The sequence below is a fragment of the Puma concolor genome, chromosome A2, assembly GCF_028749965.1.
Source record: "Puma concolor isolate L17-30 chromosome A2, mPumCon1.1.hap2, whole genome shotgun sequence".
NCBI lineage: Eukaryota > Metazoa > Chordata > Mammalia > Carnivora > Felidae > Puma > Puma concolor.
In genome coordinates, this window is record NC_141668.1 from 145,255,281 (window position 1) to 145,275,464 (window position 20,184).

The window sequence follows — 20,184 nt, forward strand, 5'->3', positions numbered from 1 at the left end:
GATGTTTTAGTCAGGTTTCTGAACCAAACTCCAACTCACTTAGGCAAAACAAGGAACTTAGTGGTTCATATATACAAAAGGCCAGAGACAGCGGGCTTCAGGACCAGCTGGATCCAGGGGTTCAAACCACGTCATCAAGGGTCCCTTTCATACCATCTTTAGCTCTGTTCTCCTCTGTTAGATTCAGTTTTGGGGACATGAGAATGGGCTGCTTCATGTAAAGGAGGGAGGCCACTGGTTGGCTGGCATATTAGCCCAGGCTGGCACCCCACTGGGAAGACAGCTTTCTCCCACCCAAATTATCCCTGCAAAAGGCCCAAGACTGAGTTTCATTGGCTGGCCTGGGTCACATGACCACACCAGGCTCAATCACTGTGACTAGAGGACAGGATGCTCTATTTGTCCAGGCCTGGGAGACTGAGGTGAGTCCCAAGAACTACCTGGTCTGAGAGTACAGGACAGTTTTCCCAAGAGAGCCAGAGGACTGGGGTGTGGATGCTGGGCAGGTAGGGCCACAGCTGGGCTCTACGCAGCGATCCCTGGCTGCAGGACGGCAGCAATGTTCTGGGTTCTGCCTTCTTCCCAGCAGCCAGGCTTCACTGCTTGGGGAGGTAGCCTGGTCCCACCTCCAACACCTCAGAGCCCCAGGCAGGGACCTTCTCTCTTTTCTGAGCAGACTGTTCTGGTCCAAACATGCCATGAGAATTCCTCAGAGAATCCAGCCCACCGCTTGTTTCCAGGAGAAAACAGATGGCCCAAGTTATTCTGTGTGCTTCCTGATGCTTCTGCAGAGTGCCATGTGGGCCCTCTCGGAGTTCCCGAGTCACAAAAGCAGAGTGTTCGTTCCACGTTTGGGTCCAACTGTCGTATTTTCTCTTCTTGTCAGGATCATGAGTCCTGTGAAAAACAACGTGGGCAGAGGCCTGAACATTGCCCTGGTGAACGGTGAGCTGCTGACCTATCCCCCAGACAGCCCCCTCCATGCTCTTAGGACTGGGGTGGGGGCGGGGGGAGGTAGTTCCACATTCATTCAACCAACACTGGCTCAGCTCCTACTACACACCTGGGGCCATCCAGCAGTGCTCCAGAGGGAAAGCCCAAGGGACAGAAGGTCTAAAAGACCTGGTCCCACCCACCAGAGTCTTGACCAGGCCCCCACCGTGAGCAACTACCCCAGGAAGATACACTTCTCCTATGAAACATGAGCCCATCCTCAAGGCCCATCCATGCGGCCTAAACCAACACACATGAAACCCTGAGGGACAACCAACAACAATGTGAGATCATGAGCTGATTGCACACCTTCATTCACTCATTCATCAAATACTGTCAGCAGCTACTGTGGGCCAGGCCCTGTACAGAAGCACTAGGGGTCAGCCATGAACTAGAAGGACAGGTCCTGGCCTGTCCATGGAGTTGACAACCACTACAATGTGGTGAACATCTATGAAGGAGGAGGAAGCACAGCTCTGAGAGCTGGGACATACAGCTGGGGATGGGGGTAGTCAGGGGAGGCTTCCAGAGGGAGGTGCTGGTCAGCTGAGGCCTGAAGGATCGTGGGGGTTGACCAGGGAAAAAGTGGGGGAGTCTCCTTCAAGGCAGGGGCAACACTGTAGAGGAAGCAGAGAAGGGAGAAGCAGGGAAGAGGGCTTGGGGGCCACACAGGGTCTTCCTGGCTACATAGAGAAGTGGGCAGGATGACAGGTACGGAGGGGAGGCAGGCAGGGCAAGAGGATGAGGGGCTAAGCCTTCTACTAAGAAGTGTGAGCTTGAAGCTAAAGTCAATAGGGAGCCTCAGAAAGGCTTTGAGGAGGGCATGAGGGTCCAGCCCTGCATTCCAGAAACTTCCTTCCAGCTTGGAGCAGGGAGGCTGGGGGCAAGGAGACCTGGAGGAAGGCCCACAGCCTCACTGCCCTGCATCTCCAGCAGGAAGACCAACTTCTAGCCATGCCTGAAACAGGGACACATTTCAGGAGGGGTGGGTTTACAGGGGTGGAGTAAGGACCAGGTGGTCTGCCCCAGCCAAGACCCTCCTCTCTCTCTGCCTCTGGCTCTTAGATGGAGAGCGAAGGCCATTTCCCTGAATCTAAGAGCTACTTCCTGGGACAAAGGTCAGGGCAGGTGGAAAAAAGGGCACAGCAGATGCTCAGGAAGGAGCACATGACCACATGAACACACTTAGGAAGTGACAGGGTAGGATGGGACTCCTAGGGAGACATTCCCCTTCTGCCAAGAAATCCTGCTGAGTCAGGGGAAAGGTCAAAGCCTAAAGCAAAAATGGAGCCTCACCCAGAGTGGGAGGTCGGAAGGCAGCCCAGGAAAAGCGGGGCCTGGGAGGGGCAGGAGGCTGAGCAGGGCACGCCTCCTCCAGTCTTGAGAAGGAGAGCAAGACCTGACTCACTGCATTGGCGGCCGCTTCCTACAGGGAGGGCATGCCAGCAGATGACCTTAGGGGTCTCAGTCTACAGGGCCTGTTTCACCTAATCTCCACGCACACCCCCACCCCTCACCCCAGTGGGAAGGGCAGGAACTGGCCCTGGCTGCAGCCCATCTGGCTGAAACCTGCTGGTTCTCTCTTCCCTGAAATGGGCCACTGCAGGAGACGACCTCTATGACTAGTGTCCAATGAGACAGGCTTAGCTTGGGGCCTCCCTCTCCTCCCCTCACAAAGCCCAAAGACGAACACAGGCATCAGTAACACCAAGAGCTGTTACAGAGCATTCACTGTGTGCTATGTCATTCGGCCTCACCCCGATGCTAGAATGGAGCTATAGACTCCGTATGGAGGTAAGACATGGAAATTCAGAGAGGTTAGGCAACTTGCCCAAGGTTACACAGCCAATAGATTTGAACCCAGATCTGGCTGACTCCAGGTCTTAATCACCCAGCTGAATTACTTACTTCCCTAGACTAAAATCCTCTCCAAACATCTATGTAGCACCTACTGCATGCCAGCTGCGGGGAAATCCAACAAATCACTCTCAGGGCCTCACAGTCTCAACTGTATAATAAGCCATCAAAAAGATTGGTAAATATTGGTAGTTCTCAACCTTTTAGGGAGCAGAGATTCCTTTAAGAAACTTCAGTCTGCACCTTTTCCCCCTAATTCCAGAAAAATCCACAAACGCACATGATCATAGTTTCATGTGTACATAGACCCCTCCCCCCCTTCAAAGGACCCTACACTAGTGGCTCTGAGAGTCCAGTAAGGGCTGCACTGTGAGCTCCCCCACCCAGCAGGAGAGCCTCCACTACCCAGGCCCCTGTCCCCACCCTCTTCCCGGATCCCCAAGCTAACGCAAGGGGGAAGGGACCAGGGGTGAAAACGTAGATCTGCCATCCCCTCTGCAACACCCCCATCTAGTGGCGGAGAGTGAGAACTGCGACTTCCCCAGAACACCTGGTTTTCTGTAGGACTTGGACCCTTTGCAAAACCCACAAACGCCATTCAGATTACTAGACTCCGAGTACTGGGTACAGTTCAGCCCACGGCAAGTCCCTTTGTCTTCTAGAGTCGGAGGACTCAAATTACAGGTTTCCTGTTTAGGTAGGAATAATGATGACGGCTGTAGTTCTTTTTATTACTATTTTCCAGCTGAAATTTATCTTGTTGTGTTTACTACCTATTTGAAGTACATACATCTCGCTTAGTTCCCATAGCCCATTTTTCAGATGCAAAAATTGAGGTCCATATACTAAGTGGTGCATTAGGAAGTGGCAAGGCAAAACACAGACCCAGATTAGCTGGATACCGTTCCATTCCAGAGATCCTCCACCATTGTGTTCTTGTACCTCTCAGATCAGCTCAAAGGTTAGTGGGCACCTACTTAGTGCTGCATGCTTTCCACAGGGCCTGATTTTACTCCATTATTATTCTATTTTTAGACCTTAAAGAGTAGTCATTTTCTGCAAAACGATAGGCAGGATGACACATTCCAGGAAATCACAGTTTTGCTCTCTCATCCCTAGGAACCACAGGAATGGTGCTAACACAGAAATGCTTCGACATGTACTCTGGAGGTAGGCACCTCTCTGTTGGCACTGAGGTCACAGGGTGGGCTGAGCTGCTTCCTGTGGCAAGAGAGCCATGGGGTGTTAGGACGCTCGGCTCTGGTTTCCGGAGGAGACAACCAGAAAGAAGCATGGTGGGGGTGGGACGCCATCCTGCTGTCTTTGAAACTCCTCTCCTGGGTGCAGAGCCTGAGACAAGGATTCAAGGGCAGTGGTTGACTTGGAAGGAGGTGACCTCAGAAAATATCAGCGGGAAGTGAGACAGGGAAAGGAAGGTAGCCAGTGCGATGTGTCATCAAGCTGAACGCTGCGGGCAACTGGAACTCAGGAGCCAGTGTCCAACACATGCCTCAGAGAGGTCTCAAGGGGCAAGGGAGCTGGGGTGCTCCTGCCCCTAATTCCTTGGCACTTCCCACACTTCTGGCCTGCCCCAGGGCACAAAGGAAGGTCTGGAGGTGGGAGAAGACCTTCAGGCAAAGATATGCCGGTGCTGGCAGGTGGAGGCCAGGCATGTGTGCACTGAAGTGCTTAGGGCAAGGACATACGGCCTACTTTGCTCTGCTGGGTGGAGAGTATTATATTTTAAGGCTGCAGGGTCTCCATTGGGCCCAAGGACAGGACAAGGCCTCCCAAGGTCCAGAAAGGATATCTCTGAGGCTCCAAGCTCTCTGCATCTTTCTACAGACATCTTTTCTTCTCTCTGTGCACAGGCATGCTTTCTGAACCTCTCTGTGCATGTAGCCACCCCACTGTCCTCCTTGCCTTATAGGACACTGACCTACCTGGGCTGAAATTTCCCACCAGCAGCTTCCTTGCCCACAGGCTGACTGGCAAAGCCATGGTGGGGGCAGGACTCTCACCCAACAATCCCGATATCTTCCAAAACATGGTAGAATAAGTCCCAGACCCATTATGCCACCCACTGCCCAGCTGGCAACCCACCTCCCTCCCTCTGACACAGGAGCCTCAATAAGGAGTGGAAAAGCAGCAGAGCGGCCCCTTGCAGGCAGCAGGAGTCCTGGTCCTGCAAAAGCCGGTTTCCATCAGGATAGGTGAACTGAGCTCACCCCCCTTCTCAGAGCCCAGCTCAGCTAGGCTACCCTCCCCTGTGCCTGCAACCTCAGGGCCCAGCTCCAGGCTCGGGCATCACTCCCCTACTGTGCCCACCTAACCGCACAAGCCCAAGAGGAGACAAAGCCAGGCAGCGAGAAAGTGGGAAGCCCTCTTGGCCTTGCAAACAAAGGAGGCATTGAAATGGGAGTCTGGTGCCCAAAGTCACAGCTGCGAATGTTTGGAAGGTAACCACACTTAGAGACGCGAGCCGGCACCCTGTCCTGTGCCCAGGGCTTCAGAGGATCCCATGGGTCCTATGATGGCCATCCTCCACCTGAGTCCCACCTCGAAGGTAGGGTCTGCAAGGCCAGAGGATGTGCCGACTGGAAGCCTGCATCAGGGCCCATGCAGACGTCTTCGAGGTGTGACCCCCTTGGCAGAAGCCACAGATACACCTTTAGGACTGAAGGTTGGCCAGGGCATGGCAGTTTCTGGAGGGGAGGGTGGTGTAGACAGAGCTTGGACCGGCAGACTGGGGGTGTCCACATGCAGGCACGCAAGTCCCCTACTGGTGCGGGACAGAGCTAAGACAGGGGTGAGAAGAACGTGGGGCAGACTATTGGCCGAAGGCCAGAGGATGTCATTTGTTCTCTGTCTAGGACCCCCCCAGGTGTTCAGGGTGGCCGGGGGCCAGGTTTATGGACAAGGTCCAGTCTCTGGAGTCAAAGACTTCAGGGTGAGGCAATGACACCTCTTGAACTTCAGTTCTGTCATCTGTAAAATGGAGGGAATCCACAGTGTCCACTTCATGAGACTGACGTGGGGATTGAGTGGTAACCCACACTAATCAGTGGGAGGGGCCCTGCCTGGCTGGAGAAAGGACCTGGGGGGCTCATTCAGTGTTCTCCCTTCCCTTCCCTTCTCCCTCACTCCATCCACAGGACTAAGAAGCAAGGAGGTCATTGTCAGAATGAAAAGGGGGAAAAAATAACTTAAAAAAACACTAAATTTTATATTGCCCTATTATCAAGTTGAAGGTAACCATGACTGACAGGGACCCAAAAACAGAAGCATCTGAGGACAGGTTGTGGTCATGGACTACACAGGCCTCTGTGTTACTGAGCTGGTTGACAGCTGACCTTGGCTTTCAGGACTTGATTCTTCCCCTAGATCCAAGGGATCCTCAGGGAATATAAGAACTGGCTTGTCTTCATGGGCATGGACCTATGGGTGGAGTGGCCATACAGGGCCCTGTGCTTAGAGCGAATTCGGGTTTGGTTTGATGCTCTAGTTTTGCCATCTTGAAATTCTTAATATTTTTTTTAACAAAAGTCTCCTTGTCTTTTTTAAGATTTTATTTTTCAGTAATCTCTATGCCCAGCGTAGGGCTCAAACTCACAACCCAGAGATCAAGAGTCACATGCTCTACCGACTGAGCCAGCTTGGTGCCCCAAAAGGCTCCACATTTTCATTTTGCACTGGGCCCCCAAAATTATGTTACAGATGCTGCTAAGAATTGCAGTTCCATTATAGTGCACTTTCTGTATGCCCAAGAGTCCTCGTCACATTTGCTCTTTACAAAAATTCTCTGGGCAGTGCTACTGATCATCCTCGTGTGACAGATACAGCCCTGATTTTCCCACTAGGCCAGTCTTGCCCATACTTCTTCAGCCATTCAAGAGCCCCTTGCATACTTTATGCCATGTCCAGAGTACTGTCTGAATTATTAGTATTTTCCTTTGAATCAGCTCACTTTTTTAACCTAAATAATCTTAAAAAGGAACCTATATCGCTGCCCTAAGTTATCACTTTTTATGCAGCAAAGATGGCCATAAAGATAAGCTCCAGCTGGGTGCTGATCCCTCCCCAACGTGCTGCAGCTAGGCCTGTCTCTGTTAAATGCACAGATTTTGCACCTGCAGTGCGGTGTTCAAGATGCAAAGGGAAGCTTGCCCTTTGGTGTAAGCTGGGGATCTGTAGGACACTAATGTTCTCTCTCAGTGACCTGAGTTGCCTGTGATCCAGTGGGTCTATCCTCTAAAGTCAGGACAGACAAGTTAGGTTGTTAACTAGTGTAGAAGGAGGTGGTGGAGGGTATGCAAAGAGCCCAGAGATGTTGAGAGATGATTTCTTAGGGGCCAAAGACCTCCATACCTTGGGTGTAGGTCCCCAAGGGCCCTTAGCGCAATGTCTCTCACTTATGGCTGCACATCTGAATTGCCTGTAGAATTTTCAAATTCCAATGTCCACGCTTAACCACCTGAATGAGGCTACCCCTGCTCTGTGCACGTTGCTCTCCCCTGGACAAGGGCTGCAGACAGCTCCACCCCGGATGCCACCTCCCACCGGCCCCCGAGCTTCAGACGGAGCTCAGTGTCAGCCTGCCCCTGGCCACTCCTGGTTGATCAGAGCAGTAGCAGAGAATGAGAATGACCAGTGGCCACTTCCCCTAAATGACCAGCACCCTGCTTTCCTTCCTCCCGCAGAAGTGAAGCTGCTGGTGAAATTCCTTAAAGAAATTCCAGAGGGCGCACTCGTGCTGGTGGCCTCCTATGACGACCCAGGAACCAGGTAAGTGGGAACCTCCACCTGCCAGGCCATGGCAAACCAAATGCTTCCAAGCCCTAAGTGCCTTTTCCCACTCTCCTGCTGGCTCTATCTTCTGGCAACTTTTCCTAGGGAAATAACCAGACAAGTGTACATGTTCTAAGAGGCCCATCACAGCCTTGGTTACAACAGTAAAAAACTGGACACACTGTCCCTGTCCAATAAAGACCTACTAGTTATAGAAATTATGACACATGCTGGTAGGTGACATATTATATACATATATATATATATATATATATATATATATATTGCATCAAAAATGATGTAGAAAATAATTTAAGGATATGGAAGAATGTTCACCTTTTAGCATTAAGAGGAAAAAAAGAAGCAGTTTGTAAAAGTATTGGTATGATCCCACAGTACCTGGGGGAAAAAAAGACATGAAGGAAATATATTAAAATTTTATAATGATTATGTCAAGCGGGGTGAGACTCTAATTTTTAGTTCCTCTGTGATGTTCCATATTTTCGAAATAAACATGTATATTTGAAAACAGAAGCAAAATTGTACTAACACCTCTCCAGCCCCCTCCAAGTGGCTTCTTGAGAGAAGTCCTTGCCACTCAGCCCTGTTCTTCCTGAACACAACTCTGCTCGTAGGCCAAGGGCCTGAGAACCTGACCCTTCCCCCACCCCTCCACCTCACCGTGTTCTCTGCTCCTCTGCAGACTGAATGATGAGACCAGGAAGCTCCTCTCCAGCCTGGGCAGTTCTTACGCAAAGCAGCTGGGCTTCAGAGATAGCTGGGTCTTTTTAGGAGCCAAAGACCTCAAGGACAAAAGCCCCTTTGAGCAGGTGGGTTCCTGGTGGCATCCCATCCCAGTGAAGTGGGTGGGGTGGGGGGAAGTTGCCAGGGATAGATGGACAAGGACTGGGGTGGCTTGGAAGAATGGTGTGGGGACCCCTAGAGGTCAGGGTGGCCTGACTGGGTAATCCCCCAGCAGGAAGTGGCCTTGACTATTTTGCAAGGAGGTGGGTCATAATAAATTATCGGATAAGTACCAAAAAAGAGAAGGAAAAGCAGAAAAGAAGGATGAAGGCAAGAGAGGCATGGAAAAAAAGAGAAAGGAATGTAGAGATGAAGCCTGCATGACAGGCAGAGAGGGGAGCCCAGAGAAGGGGGGATGCCTAGCTTCTGGTCCCAATGGAAACCTAAGCCACACCCCTTTTCCCCCCAAGGGCTCAGGCTCCCCACCTGAAGAGAGAGGTTTGGACCAGAGGAGCTGTCCCCTTCTAAGCTCCCTGTGGAGAGAGTAAACTTGCATCAAGAGGAGGACACAGGAGAGCCCACCTGACATGGAAGGGGTCAGCAGGGGTCCATGACATGTGGCTCCACAGTCACTACCCAGGGGTGTCCCCAAGCAGGGTCTAGGAGGCCCCCAGCAGTGGGGTCTCAGGATTGCTCAGAGGAGGAAAGGGGAGTTAAGGCAGCATTGGGAACTCGCAGGGAAATGCTGCACCTTCTCTCCCTGTCCCCCATCTGTGCGTCCCCAGCTCAGAGCAGTTCCAATATGTGGGAGAACTAGCCAGATCTTCCCCGGGCATGAAGTAGCCCCATCTTTGGAGGTGACAACATTCAGTTCTGCCCAGAAGGCAGCTAAGAGTCGATGATTCAGGCATAAAGGTCTAGTGAGGTGAGTGAATTCTATCCCGAAGGCAGTGGGGAGCCATGGAAGGCTTAAGCAGGAAAGGGACAAGCACAGATTGATATATAAGAAAGACTAGCTAGCATTCAGCAAGCACTTGCTCTGTGCAGGCTCGGCTGAGCAAGCTACCTGCAGCGCCTTCTTTGATTCCCACATGAAGCAGGTACAATTATCCTCCCATCTCACAGTCCAGGATCCGGAGGCATGGAGAGGTTTTAACCAGCTTGCTCAGGTCTGAGCTACTCAGCAATGCAGATGCAGCTGTCATCAGGTCAGCCTGCCTCCACAAAGATTTCTCGTCCTGATGCTTTTAGCACAGCCTCCCCGGCTGAGCACGGAGAAGTGTGGAGAAGGCAGGGAGGAGGCCCAGGCAGCAATCAGACAAGAGGCACAGCAGCCTGCAGGGAAGGGGCCATGGGTGGCAGGGAGGGACAGCGTCAGAAGGCTGAACTCCAGGTTGGGGGGGACCACAATGGGCTGCAAGGGTTTTTGCCCTGTCTAGAAAATGCTGGCCTTGTTTGTATGCGTGAGTTTCTAAGAGAATGAATTCAGGTCGTTAGAAATTACTTTTTAAAAATCACTGTACAAAGTAGCTTGTGCTGGAGGAGAAAAGGAGGGAGCCCTCTGTTGATAGCCTCCGGGTGAAGACCACAGACATCGGGCGGGGGCTCCAGCGCATCCCTGTGTGAGGTGCAGGGAGGGGGCAGGGCGGGAGGCAGGGAAGAGGCTTCAGGCCACAGGCCGGGTTCTTCATAAAGCCCAGCTTCCAAACCCGTCAAAACCGGGCCAAGACAGCAAAGAAGAAGCACGCAAGTCGACCCATCACCCGGAAATGAATCGGAGGCCACGGTGTGACCGAAACCACCTAGTCCTTTGTTCCCACACACGGGGCGCTGGGCGTTAGAGAAGCAGCATCTAGAATGACTTTATTCCCTAGGGTGAGCCACGATTATCCCACTGGTAGACTTTGCCACTTACATTCGTTTCTTCCGTAAATTAAGCCCAGGCACTTTAAACACAATCTTAACTGATTTTATTCTATTTACTTTTAATTAATATTACAAAGTGGTTCTGCCACTTACCAACTAAGTGGCCACAGGCAGTTACTTTGGGCCTCTGTGCCTCAGGCTCCCCATCTATAGAATGGGATGATAATGGTATGCCCTTCCTGGGGCTACCATAAGGAATAAAAACATAAGGTACTTTGTGCCTGGCATAGGACAAGTGTTCACGAATTGCTAGGATGCTTCTTCTCATTGTTCTGGTTGTCTGGGGGTGTCCTAGAGGGGCTGATAGAGAATTTGGCAGAGGAGCTAATGCTCGGCAAGCCCACCTCCCACGCTTGGTGCTCCCCGCCGCCCCCCACCCTCAAGGCACTGAGGGATGACTGAGCTCTGATCCCCTCTGTAAAACCTTGGGCAAGTTGTAGTCCCTCTGAGCCTCAGTTTCCCCTCCTATGAAATGGGCTGGTTATATCCAACACCACCACCTCCCCATGGGGCCAAAGCCAGAACAAAGTGAGTGAAGGCATGAGGTTTAAAAGCACAATGACAATTCAGGTGTGAATTCTGAACAGCCTCCCCTGTGGGCCACGTCTCTCTCTTTCTCTCTCTCTCTCTCTCTCTCTCTAGTTCTTAAAGAACAACCCAAACACAAACAAGTATGAGGGCTGGCCGGAGCTGCTGGAGCTGGAAGGCTGTGTTCCCCGGAAGATACCGTAGGGTAGCTGTGGACCAAAGAAGCTCCTGGCTACTCTAGGAGTCAGAGCTGGCTGCAGCGACGAGAAGGGGGCCAAGAGGCCTGTGGAAAGTGCTGGGGGAATCCCCATGCACTGTGCACCTCCCCTGTTTGGAAGCAGACCCCTCTCATGGGCTGAGGCGGCTCACCCAAGGTGGCCAGACTCAGGGATCCTTCCAGAGCCCGTCTGCTCTGGAGAGAACAGGCTGGCTGTCACTCCCGAGGAAGGACAGACTGCCCATACCTGCAGCGCACAATTAAATTTTATTTTTGCTGACTTTGAATGAACGTTCTGACCTTCCGATGTGCAGTGTTTCTCCCTGAGATCAAACTGGCCCAGGCCGGGTTTGCTTGGGCCACAAGCTGGGACAGGTCGATGACAGCCTCGAGCACCAGGTTAGGCAGCTGGAAAGGAGGTTGGTTTCATAGAGGTTTTGCTGAAGGGTAAATGAATCCTTTGCTCTCAGCTTAAGCTGTAAAACCCACAGTACTAGAGAGAGCCAGAGGACGGACACAGAGCATGTTGCCTTGATCTGCTGCTGGAATGAGAGATGGAGAATCCAGAGTGGGAGCAGGGCGGGCAGGGGCGGGGGGGGGGGGGGAGGGGGGCGGTTCCTAAGGAAGACTGGGAGGAAGAGGCAGGCTGCAGGAAAGACCTTCTGGCTGTTTCTGAGTGGTTCTGCAGAAGCAGCCCCTGAGACTTATTTGGGAAGTGATTCTAGAAAACACCAATGGGGGTGTGGAAGTAAGACAGGAGAGGAAGGTAGCCAGTAAAGGGTGTGTTATCGGCTCTGCTACAGCTGTGGGTAAGTGGAGCTCAGTCCCACAAGGATCCCCGGGAATCGGTGTAGAATACACACACCAGAGATCTCTTAGCCAGGGCGAGGTTGAGATGCGTCTGCATCAGTCCTGTCAGTCACTGCTAGGGAGGGTGCTGCTAGTGTTGGGGCTGATGCGAATTCCTGAGCACTTTTTGTCCGCCCTAGAGAGGACAGAGTGGCCATCTGTGGCTCTGCAGAGAGTCCTTAGCCCAGAGGCATTGATACCAGCCACTGGAGCCCCCTGAGGTGGTAAGGCCCAAGGGACATGTACAAAGACCCTGCCTGCGGTCTCTGAGAAGGGCCAAGCAGGGAATGCCTAGACCAGATCCTGGGCGGGGGTCATGGGAGCAGAAAGCACTGGTACCCGGGCTCCTGGAGCATGAACTGGAGAGGCTGCAAAACCTACAGAGAGGTGCGAACACCCTACGCAGCAGACCAGCAGCAGCTCAAGTCCTGTGTAAACCAGTGGTGTGGGGCCCTGGGGTTAGCAGGGCTTCAAATGTGCCAAGAGGGCCTGGGGTGGAGGCGACAGAGTGTGGGAAACTTCGGCCAGGAGCCATGGTGGCTGGGACTTGGGCTGCAGTCCCAGTAGGGTGAAGATCGGTGCTCAAAGCCTGAGAGGACAACTTTGAGCAGGCTTGGCTGGGGAAGTCAGAAGAGGGGACCCAGCCAGGCACCGCTCCCCCCACCCCCACCACACAATCCCATTCCCCCATTTTTCCCAGTGCAGATCACTCTCAGGGATTAAAGGGGGAGTTTGTTGGTGGCCCCACCTAACTCTTTTTTTTCTTCTAAGTTTATTTGAGAGAGGGAGCATGAGCAGTGGAGGGGCAGAGAGAGAGGGAGAGAATCCCAAGCAGGCTCTGTGCTGTTGGCACAGAGCCCAAGGCAGGGCTCAAACTCACAAACCTGGAGATCATGACCTGAGCCACAGTCAAGAGCCAGATGCACAGCCAACTGAGCGACCCAGGTACGCACCCCCCCCCCCCCCCCCCCCCCCCCGGCACCAACTGACTCTTCTGCAGACCCTTCCTTACATGTGCATGGTGGAGAATGCCTGCAGCTTGGATGTGCTCCACTCCTCCCATTTTGTTCCACGTGGCAGGGCCTTCTGTTCACACCTGACAGTCAGTGCTAACAAAGGGCACCCGCTGAACCCAGTCGCCCTTCCTTCCGCATCCCCAGGACTGACTGAGGCCAGCTGAATGGGGGTTTTCTGCAGGCCCTGGACCCTGACCGCACCACTCCTCTTCACTTAGCTGACTCACTTCTCAGAATACTTTATAAAATTTAAAAAACCAGGGGCACCTGGGTGGCTCAGGTGGTTAAGCATCTGACTTCAGCTCAGGTCATGATCTCACGGTCCATGAGTTCGAGCCCTGCATCGGGCTCTGTGCTGACAGCTCAGAGCCTGGAACTGCTTCAGATTCTGTGTCTCCCTCTCTTTCTGCCCCTCCCCTTCTCATGTTCTGTCTCTGTCTCAAAAATAAATAAAAACATTAAAAAAAATTTTTTTTATTTAAAAAACCAATAAGGACTTCTTTTTTTTTTAACGTTTATTTATTTTTGAGACAGAGAGAGACAGAGCATGAATGGGGGAGGGTCAGAGAGAGGGAGACACAGAATCTGAAACAGGCTCCAGGCTCTGAGCTGTCATCACAGAGCCCGATGCGGGGCTCGAACTCACGGACCATGAAATCATGACCTGAGCCAAAGTCGGCCACTGAACCGACTGAGCCACCCAGGCACCCCAGGACTTCTAAAGTAAGTCCATGGCTAGGGCTAGGCAGAGCTCTTAGCAGTGGTCCCTATTTTAAAAGGATATGGGAGGTGCATGGGTGGTTCAGTCGGTTAAGGGGCCGAGTCTTGACTTCAGCTCAGGTCACAATCTCACAGTTCGTGGGTTCAGACCCTGCATCAGGCTCTGTGCTGGCAGCTCAGAGCCTGCTTGGGATTCTCTCTCTCTCTGCCTCTCAATCTGTTCCTCTCTGGCTTGTGTTCTCTCTCTCTCTCTCAAAATAAATAAACAAACTTTAAAAAATAAAAATAAAAAAATGAAAGGACATGGGATGGCCACCTTGTTGAGAGAGAAGATTCGTGGCACTCTTCTAAAAGCTGTCTCGCACAGCACTTTAAAGAAGATTGAGAAAGCATCAATGAGATGAATCAGAGAACTGGGGATAGCGTCTCCTGGAGAGGGGGAGCTTGGAAAGGCAGCACACTGGAATGGCCGGTGCCCCACCCAGGTCCCCTCGACCAGTCTGCACTCCTCTTGGAGAACTGCCCTCAGGCTATTCATACCTCCTCTGCTCACTGGGGCAAAAAAGAGAGGCCAGCAAGTGTGGGAGTTTACATCACTACAGGATGGTCCACAGCTCCTGACTGCCTGGCTGGGAACCAGAAAGCCCAGCTCCCTGTCTTGCAGCAGGACAACCATGAGGTGCAATTTACAGTCCAGGGCTCCCCATGGGATCGAACCAAAGCTGGAACTTGGCCTGAAAGTGTCCCTTTGCTTGGTTGTTTCCCCTTTCCTGTCCTGCTCCTCCACTCCCCTACGTGTGTCCCCCAGGAGCCCATCCTTAATAAATTACCTGCAGGGTGCCTGGGTGGCTCAGTCAGTTAAGCATTCGACTTTGGCTCAGGTCATGATCTCATGCTCCTGAGTTCGAGCCCCGTATCAGGCTCTGTGCTGACAGCTCAGAGCCTGGAGTCTGCTTCAGATTCTGTGTCTCCCTCTCTATCTGCCCTCTCCCTGCTCACTCTCTGCCTCTCTCTGTCTCTCTATCTCTCTCTCTCTATCTCTATCTCTCTCAAAAATAAATAAACATTAAAAAAAATTTTAAATCACCTCCCTGAGAATCCTCACCCCAAAGTCAGCTTCTGGGGGACCCATCCCAAGAGAGGCAGCGGCCAAGGCCAACTGGATGGGACTGAGCCTGGGCCTGGGCTAGGAGACAAGACACCCAGCATGTAGGAATTGTCACCCACAGGGTCAGGTCTCCATGAATAAAGGGCATGTGCTGTTGCATGCTGGAGAATATGAGGCTGAGAGTACGGGACATGCCCCCTCCCGCCTCCCCTCCTCCTCAACCAGGGGCAGGTCTCTGCTGGCACATCCTCCAAATGATGAAAAGGAGCCCAGATGACCATCAGGCGTACCACCAAAACCCACCAAGGAGATGGCATTCTAGAACCAGCCCCCCTAGGGTCCCCTGGGGTGGGCATCACAAAATGCCAAACACCTATGAGGTTCTCAACATCATTGCCAGGGCATTGTGGCCACTATAGGAACCTCCAGGTCAGCTCAGGATTGGGGCAAGACAGAGAGTCCAAGAAAATGGCTGGAGAGAGTTGAGTCAGTCATTACTCACCCACTATGCATCAAGGACTGGGTAGGCACGGGGGATACCACAGTGAAGAAGACCAGACACAGTCCCTGCTCAGAGTCCCTGTGGGGAACCGAGATCAAAAAGCAATATGACTTGATAAGGGCTATGCTGGGAAAGACTGTGGGATCAAGGAAGGTCTCCTGGAGGAAGCAGCATCCACACTGAGCCTTGGGAGTTTGCAGGAGTTCCCCAGGCAAAGAGGAGAAGGAGGCCAGGCCAGGGAGCAGCATGAACAAGGCCTGCAAGCTGGAGAGGCCTGGGAGGGGAAGAGATATATAACAAGGGCTGAGCAGGCAGGGGTGACAGCCTTAAGGGCCTTGTGGGCTGGGGGACGGGGCTAGGACTTTGTCCAGGGGCTGTGCAGACACACTGAGAGATTGAAGCTGGGGAATGACACGACCAGATCTGCAGTTTTTGAGAATTCCTCCTGGCTGCCGTAAGGAGAAGGCAGTGGAGAAAGCGAGGCCAGGGTGAAGAGGCTGCTGTATCATCCCAAGAGGTGGCCTGGACCAGGAGATGCACAGGGATGGAACAAAGGGGACCAGTCGCAGTTATTTGGGAAGTAAAATAGGTAAGACATGAGAACTGATTTTTCTCATCATTGCGGTGGACAAGCCTTTAGGAATCTCTGCAAGCTTCTCGTGGCCTCAGAATTTGGGGCTCATATCTCCTTACCCTCTCCCCACCTAGACGCCACTCCTCTCTCCCAAGACTGAGGAGGGGGAAAGTAAGGGGAGGTAAGGGGGAGGGCTTTCCAGCAGCTGTAATTCTGGTCCTCACCAGCAGGTGGCAGACCAAGACAGAAAGGGGAAGAGTAGCAAGGTTACCTCTGCCCACCCAGTTTGGCGAAAGGCGCTCCGCTTAATAGACAGGATGCCTGGGATTTACCAATGGACAGTGAATTTACTATTACACTAATAGCAGCATAAGAGCAGCACCCAACCCCTTTAGGAATTGCTGCTGTAGGCTCTGTGGAGAGGTTTATATGAATTACCTCATTTCATCCTCACAGCCCTATGTGGTGGGGACCATTGTTACCTCCTTTTACACATGAGGAAAATGAGGCTCAGAGAGGCCAAGGGACTTGTCCAAAGTCACGCGCCTAAAAAGCTTCTGATTAAGGATTGGAATCCCAGTCCATCTACGTCACTACAGGAAACAAATCCTTCAGAAATACTTGCCCTAAAAGTCCTCAGGGATGAACAATGTTTTTCTCTCCCTCCTCCCTCCCCTCCTCCTTCTCCTTTTCCCCTTCCTCCTCCTCCTCCTGAATGCCTCTGAAGACTTTTGAAAATTGCCCAGAACCTCTGAGTCAACGTTCTCAAAATCCACCATCATTGCTTTGAGAGACAAAGAGGGAGTCGGTCTGAGTGATATGCAACTCCTCTTTTCAAAACCGTCCCACATTTTTTTTTTAATTTTTTTTTTTCAACGTTTATTTATTTTTGGGACAGAGAGAGACAGAGCATGAACGGGGGAGGGGCAGAGAGAGAGGGAGACACAGAATCGGAAACAGGCTCCAGGCTCTGAGCCATCAGCCCAGAGCCTGACGCGGGGCTCGAACTCACGGACCGCGAGATCGTGACCTGGCTGAAGTCGGACGCTTAACCGACTGCGCCACCCAGGCGCCCCAAAACCGTCCCACATTTTGTAAGCCTTGCTCCCCTCTACAAGATTGTGAGTCAGGAAGGAACAGATGTTTGCAGCCTATTTTGCACATGGAGAAAGAGAGGCTACGAGCTGTGCCCAGGCCACACAGTGAGACAAAGCAAAGCCAGATCTAGACCCTGTCCTTGACCCTGCAACACCAACCGTCTTTTCATAAATCATCTGTGTCTGCATTCCAAGCACTCCTTGGTGCCAAGACCTGTGCTAGGTTCTGGGTCCACCACCCCCATTCCTGCCCATGGCATGAGGTCCAAATGTTGCATTTCAGACCCTCATCTTGCCAGAAGCCAGGCTTCGGACCTTCAGCCAATCAAGACCTCCAGGCAACCAAGCTTTTAGTGCAGCTCATAAGTCATATTTCAGCAAGACTCCAAGCAGAGGGGGAAAAATTAATAAGTGGGTAAAATTCCTTTTCTATCCTCCCATCCCACCAAGATCCAAGCTGGTAGATAATTATGGGATGGCTGCCAAAGGGGTTTGATCTTCAGGGCTGACTTACGGCATTTTTACTGCTCTGGCTGACAGCCAGTTTAGTCACTGCCCTTTACAATGTCGTGAACGCTCTCTGTACTGCAGGAAATCAGAAGCGGAATGCCAGCCATGACTGAATCAGGGAGAAAAGGAACGGGGGGCAGCTGAGGCAGGGGCTGGACCAGAAGAAGGAGCAAAGGAAGAAGCCACATTTTTGCTTGCCTAGAGGGGACAGTACTAATACTCTTACAATGAGTCAGGGCTGTGTTGGGCACTCTACGTACTTAGACTATTTCATTTCATCCTCCATCATTTATTCACCCACTCCTCCAATATTTATTGAGTGACTGCAATGTGCCAAGCTCTATTTTAGACCCAGGAGGTGAACTAATAAACAAGACAGACCAGGACCCAGGCTTTGTGGAACTGCCATTCAGGTGCAGGAGCTGAACAATGAAAAAATAATAAACAGAGAACCCAGGAAGCTAGTTTGCATTGAGGGTCAGGGAAGGCTTATCTGAAGAGGAGATAATTGAGTCTGTTGAATAAAAAGAAAAGAATTATGTAGGATTAAAAAATGGAGTTGAGGGAGAGAGATGGGAAACATTCCAGGCAGAGAGAACAACCAGTGCAAAGGTCCTGGAGTGAGGAGAAAGGTGGTATGATCCAGGAATTGTCAGGGAGAAAAGGGAATGGGAAATGATGTCCAAGAAGCAAGAAAAACTTGATAGATCACAACTTTAGGCCACGGGGAATTTCATTCTGTGGGCAAAGCTGGGTCTAGAATGCCTAATCCTTGAGCCTTCACTGCCAACTACCATTTCATAAATCATCTGTGTCATAAGTCATCACCACTTCCCAGTGAGGCACCATACTAGAGCAAAGTGAGGGTGGCAAGGTTTTCCCTGCCCAGCCACCTCTTAAGAAAGGGTGTTAGGCTTAATCAAACTGGTTACCTGGGACTTGCCAATAGGCAGTGATTTTATCATCAGTGTTATTAACAACATTATAACAGCACCACCAAACTTCTCTGGAGAATTGCTATTGTCCACATCCTCTGCTTGGAGCTTTACACAAGTCACCAGATTTCATCCTTACTGCCGCATGGGGTGGGGCAGGTGATATCCTTCTTCGGTCAAGTGGGAGACGATAAAACAGGGAATGACATCATCTGATTTGTTTTAACAGAACAATGGCTTTGGCTGTACACACCTACCTCTTTTGGCCCTCAGAGCAACACTGTGCAGTGTGATTATAGGAACACACACACACACACACACATGAAGAAACTGAGGTTCCCAGAGGTCAAATCATGCCCCCTTGGGTCACACAACTGTGAAGAGCGAGCTAGGACGGAAGCCCAAAGTGATTCTGGCCTTAACCTCACCCCATGCTGGCGATAAAAAGGAAGGTGGTAGCAAGTGAGAAGGAGGGTGACTGCTGGGGTAACTTGGAGAACTTGGCCTTGGGCCTGGAATCCAGCCTCCAGATATTTTCCTGGCCTGAGCCCAGACCAGCCCTCCCCCCTCCCCTCCCCGCCTGGATAACTGTCCTGTTGAATGAAGTGCTCTGCTCTCAGAGTCTCTGCTCTGGGACAGCCCTTGCCCCCAAGTGTCTCATTAATGGGGCAGTCCAGCCCGAGGTTTATGTGCCCACACAAGCCTGCCCTGAGCCCCATGCCCCAGATGTCCCACACAGTCTCCACTGTCTGGGCCCTGTCTTCGGATTGGTGCCTGGCCTGGCAAGAAGGCCAAGTCATGCCTGCTAGGCCAGCCAGAGGTCACCCGCCGCACCCAAGCTGCCGGCTGCATGGTGAGAGGACTGCTTTGCTTCTCCCCCCAACCCTGGATGCCTCAGTTTCCCTTTCTGAGAGAGGCAGGGGTGCAGGAAGTGAGGAGCTACAGGGACCACAGGACGTGTGGGCCACATGCGGACACCGTGCGCCTCTGACAGGATCAATCACTCTAAGCCTGTCTGAGGAGCTCTGGGCTTAGGAACAGCTGTGAAAGCCTCCTTTGTGCCTGAGGAGAATGAGCCTCGAGAGGACAGGGGGCCCTGGCCCGGGGAACCCCTTGGGCCCCGGCTCCTGAGATCAACATCATCAGGGAGGACCCCCAGCCTGGCCCCCGAGGCCCACCCAGGCCTGGTGCCTACTTTGTGCCATGGGAACAGTCCAGGGGAAGAAGGTAAGAGCCCCCAAGGGTCCTGTTGGGTCCCTGAACGTGGGGAGGGAGACTGCATTTACCAAGTGGGAGCCCTCACCCACCTACCCACCGGCTCTGGGGGGCCTCACCCAGCCACTGCCCCCCGGCATCCCTCCCTGAGCTCACAGCCAAGATTTGCATCTAGAAACCTGGCTGGGGCTTAAGACAAAGCCATCTGATCTCTCCATCTCTGGAACAGACCTGGGGCTGCCCAATCTCACGGGCTCTCTGGTCTTATACATATGCCTCTCTGCTTTCCTACATACAGGCTCTGTGGCCACCCCCCCCCCCCCCCATGCACCAGGGGAGTGTCTGTGGGCAAGGTATCAAAGCTTTCTGTAACTCACTTCCCCATGGGGACAATAGTCACTACCTCAGTGAAATATTAAATGAATTAAATGAATTATACATATATATTTATTATATTATATTATATTATATATTATTATTATTATATATTATTATAGAAATCTCTTCATATTGTTATGCATCACCTTCTACATCTGAGCTCCCAGTAGGGGATCTGTAGACAGCATAGCCTATGCGTGTTTCTGAAAATGTGGTCGATACACCCC

General features: G+C 52.0%; 2 protein-coding genes across 10 annotated transcripts in view; both read left to right on the forward strand.

Moving 5' to 3' along the window:
* The window catches only part of FAM3D (FAM3 metabolism regulating signaling molecule D), a 34,193-nt gene extending 22,849 nt beyond the window's left edge, over positions 1 to 11,344 (forward strand). For all 9 annotated transcript variants that reach the window (XM_086697792.1, XM_086697796.1, XM_086697797.1 and 6 more), the window contains 5 exons: positions 887 to 945; positions 3,970 to 4,020; positions 7,551 to 7,635; positions 8,342 to 8,468; positions 10,951 to 11,344. In XM_086697792.1, the coding sequence (XP_086553918.1) occupies positions 887 to 945; positions 3,970 to 4,020; positions 7,551 to 7,635; positions 8,342 to 8,468; positions 10,951 to 11,040 (412 nt within the window). In that variant the 3' untranslated portion in view covers positions 11,041 to 11,344. The remainder of the gene's footprint in view (positions 1 to 886; positions 946 to 3,969; positions 4,021 to 7,550; positions 7,636 to 8,341; positions 8,469 to 10,950) is intronic.
* Positions 11,345 to 19,272: 7,928 nt separating this feature from the next.
* The window catches only part of FAM107A (family with sequence similarity 107 member A), a 55,056-nt gene continuing 54,144 nt past the window's right edge, over positions 19,273 to 20,184 (forward strand). The window contains exon 1 of the mRNA XM_086697800.1: positions 19,273 to 19,591. Coding sequence (XP_086553926.1) covers positions 19,568 to 19,591 — 24 coding nt within the window. The 5' untranslated portion in view covers positions 19,273 to 19,567. The remainder of the gene's footprint in view (positions 19,592 to 20,184) is intronic.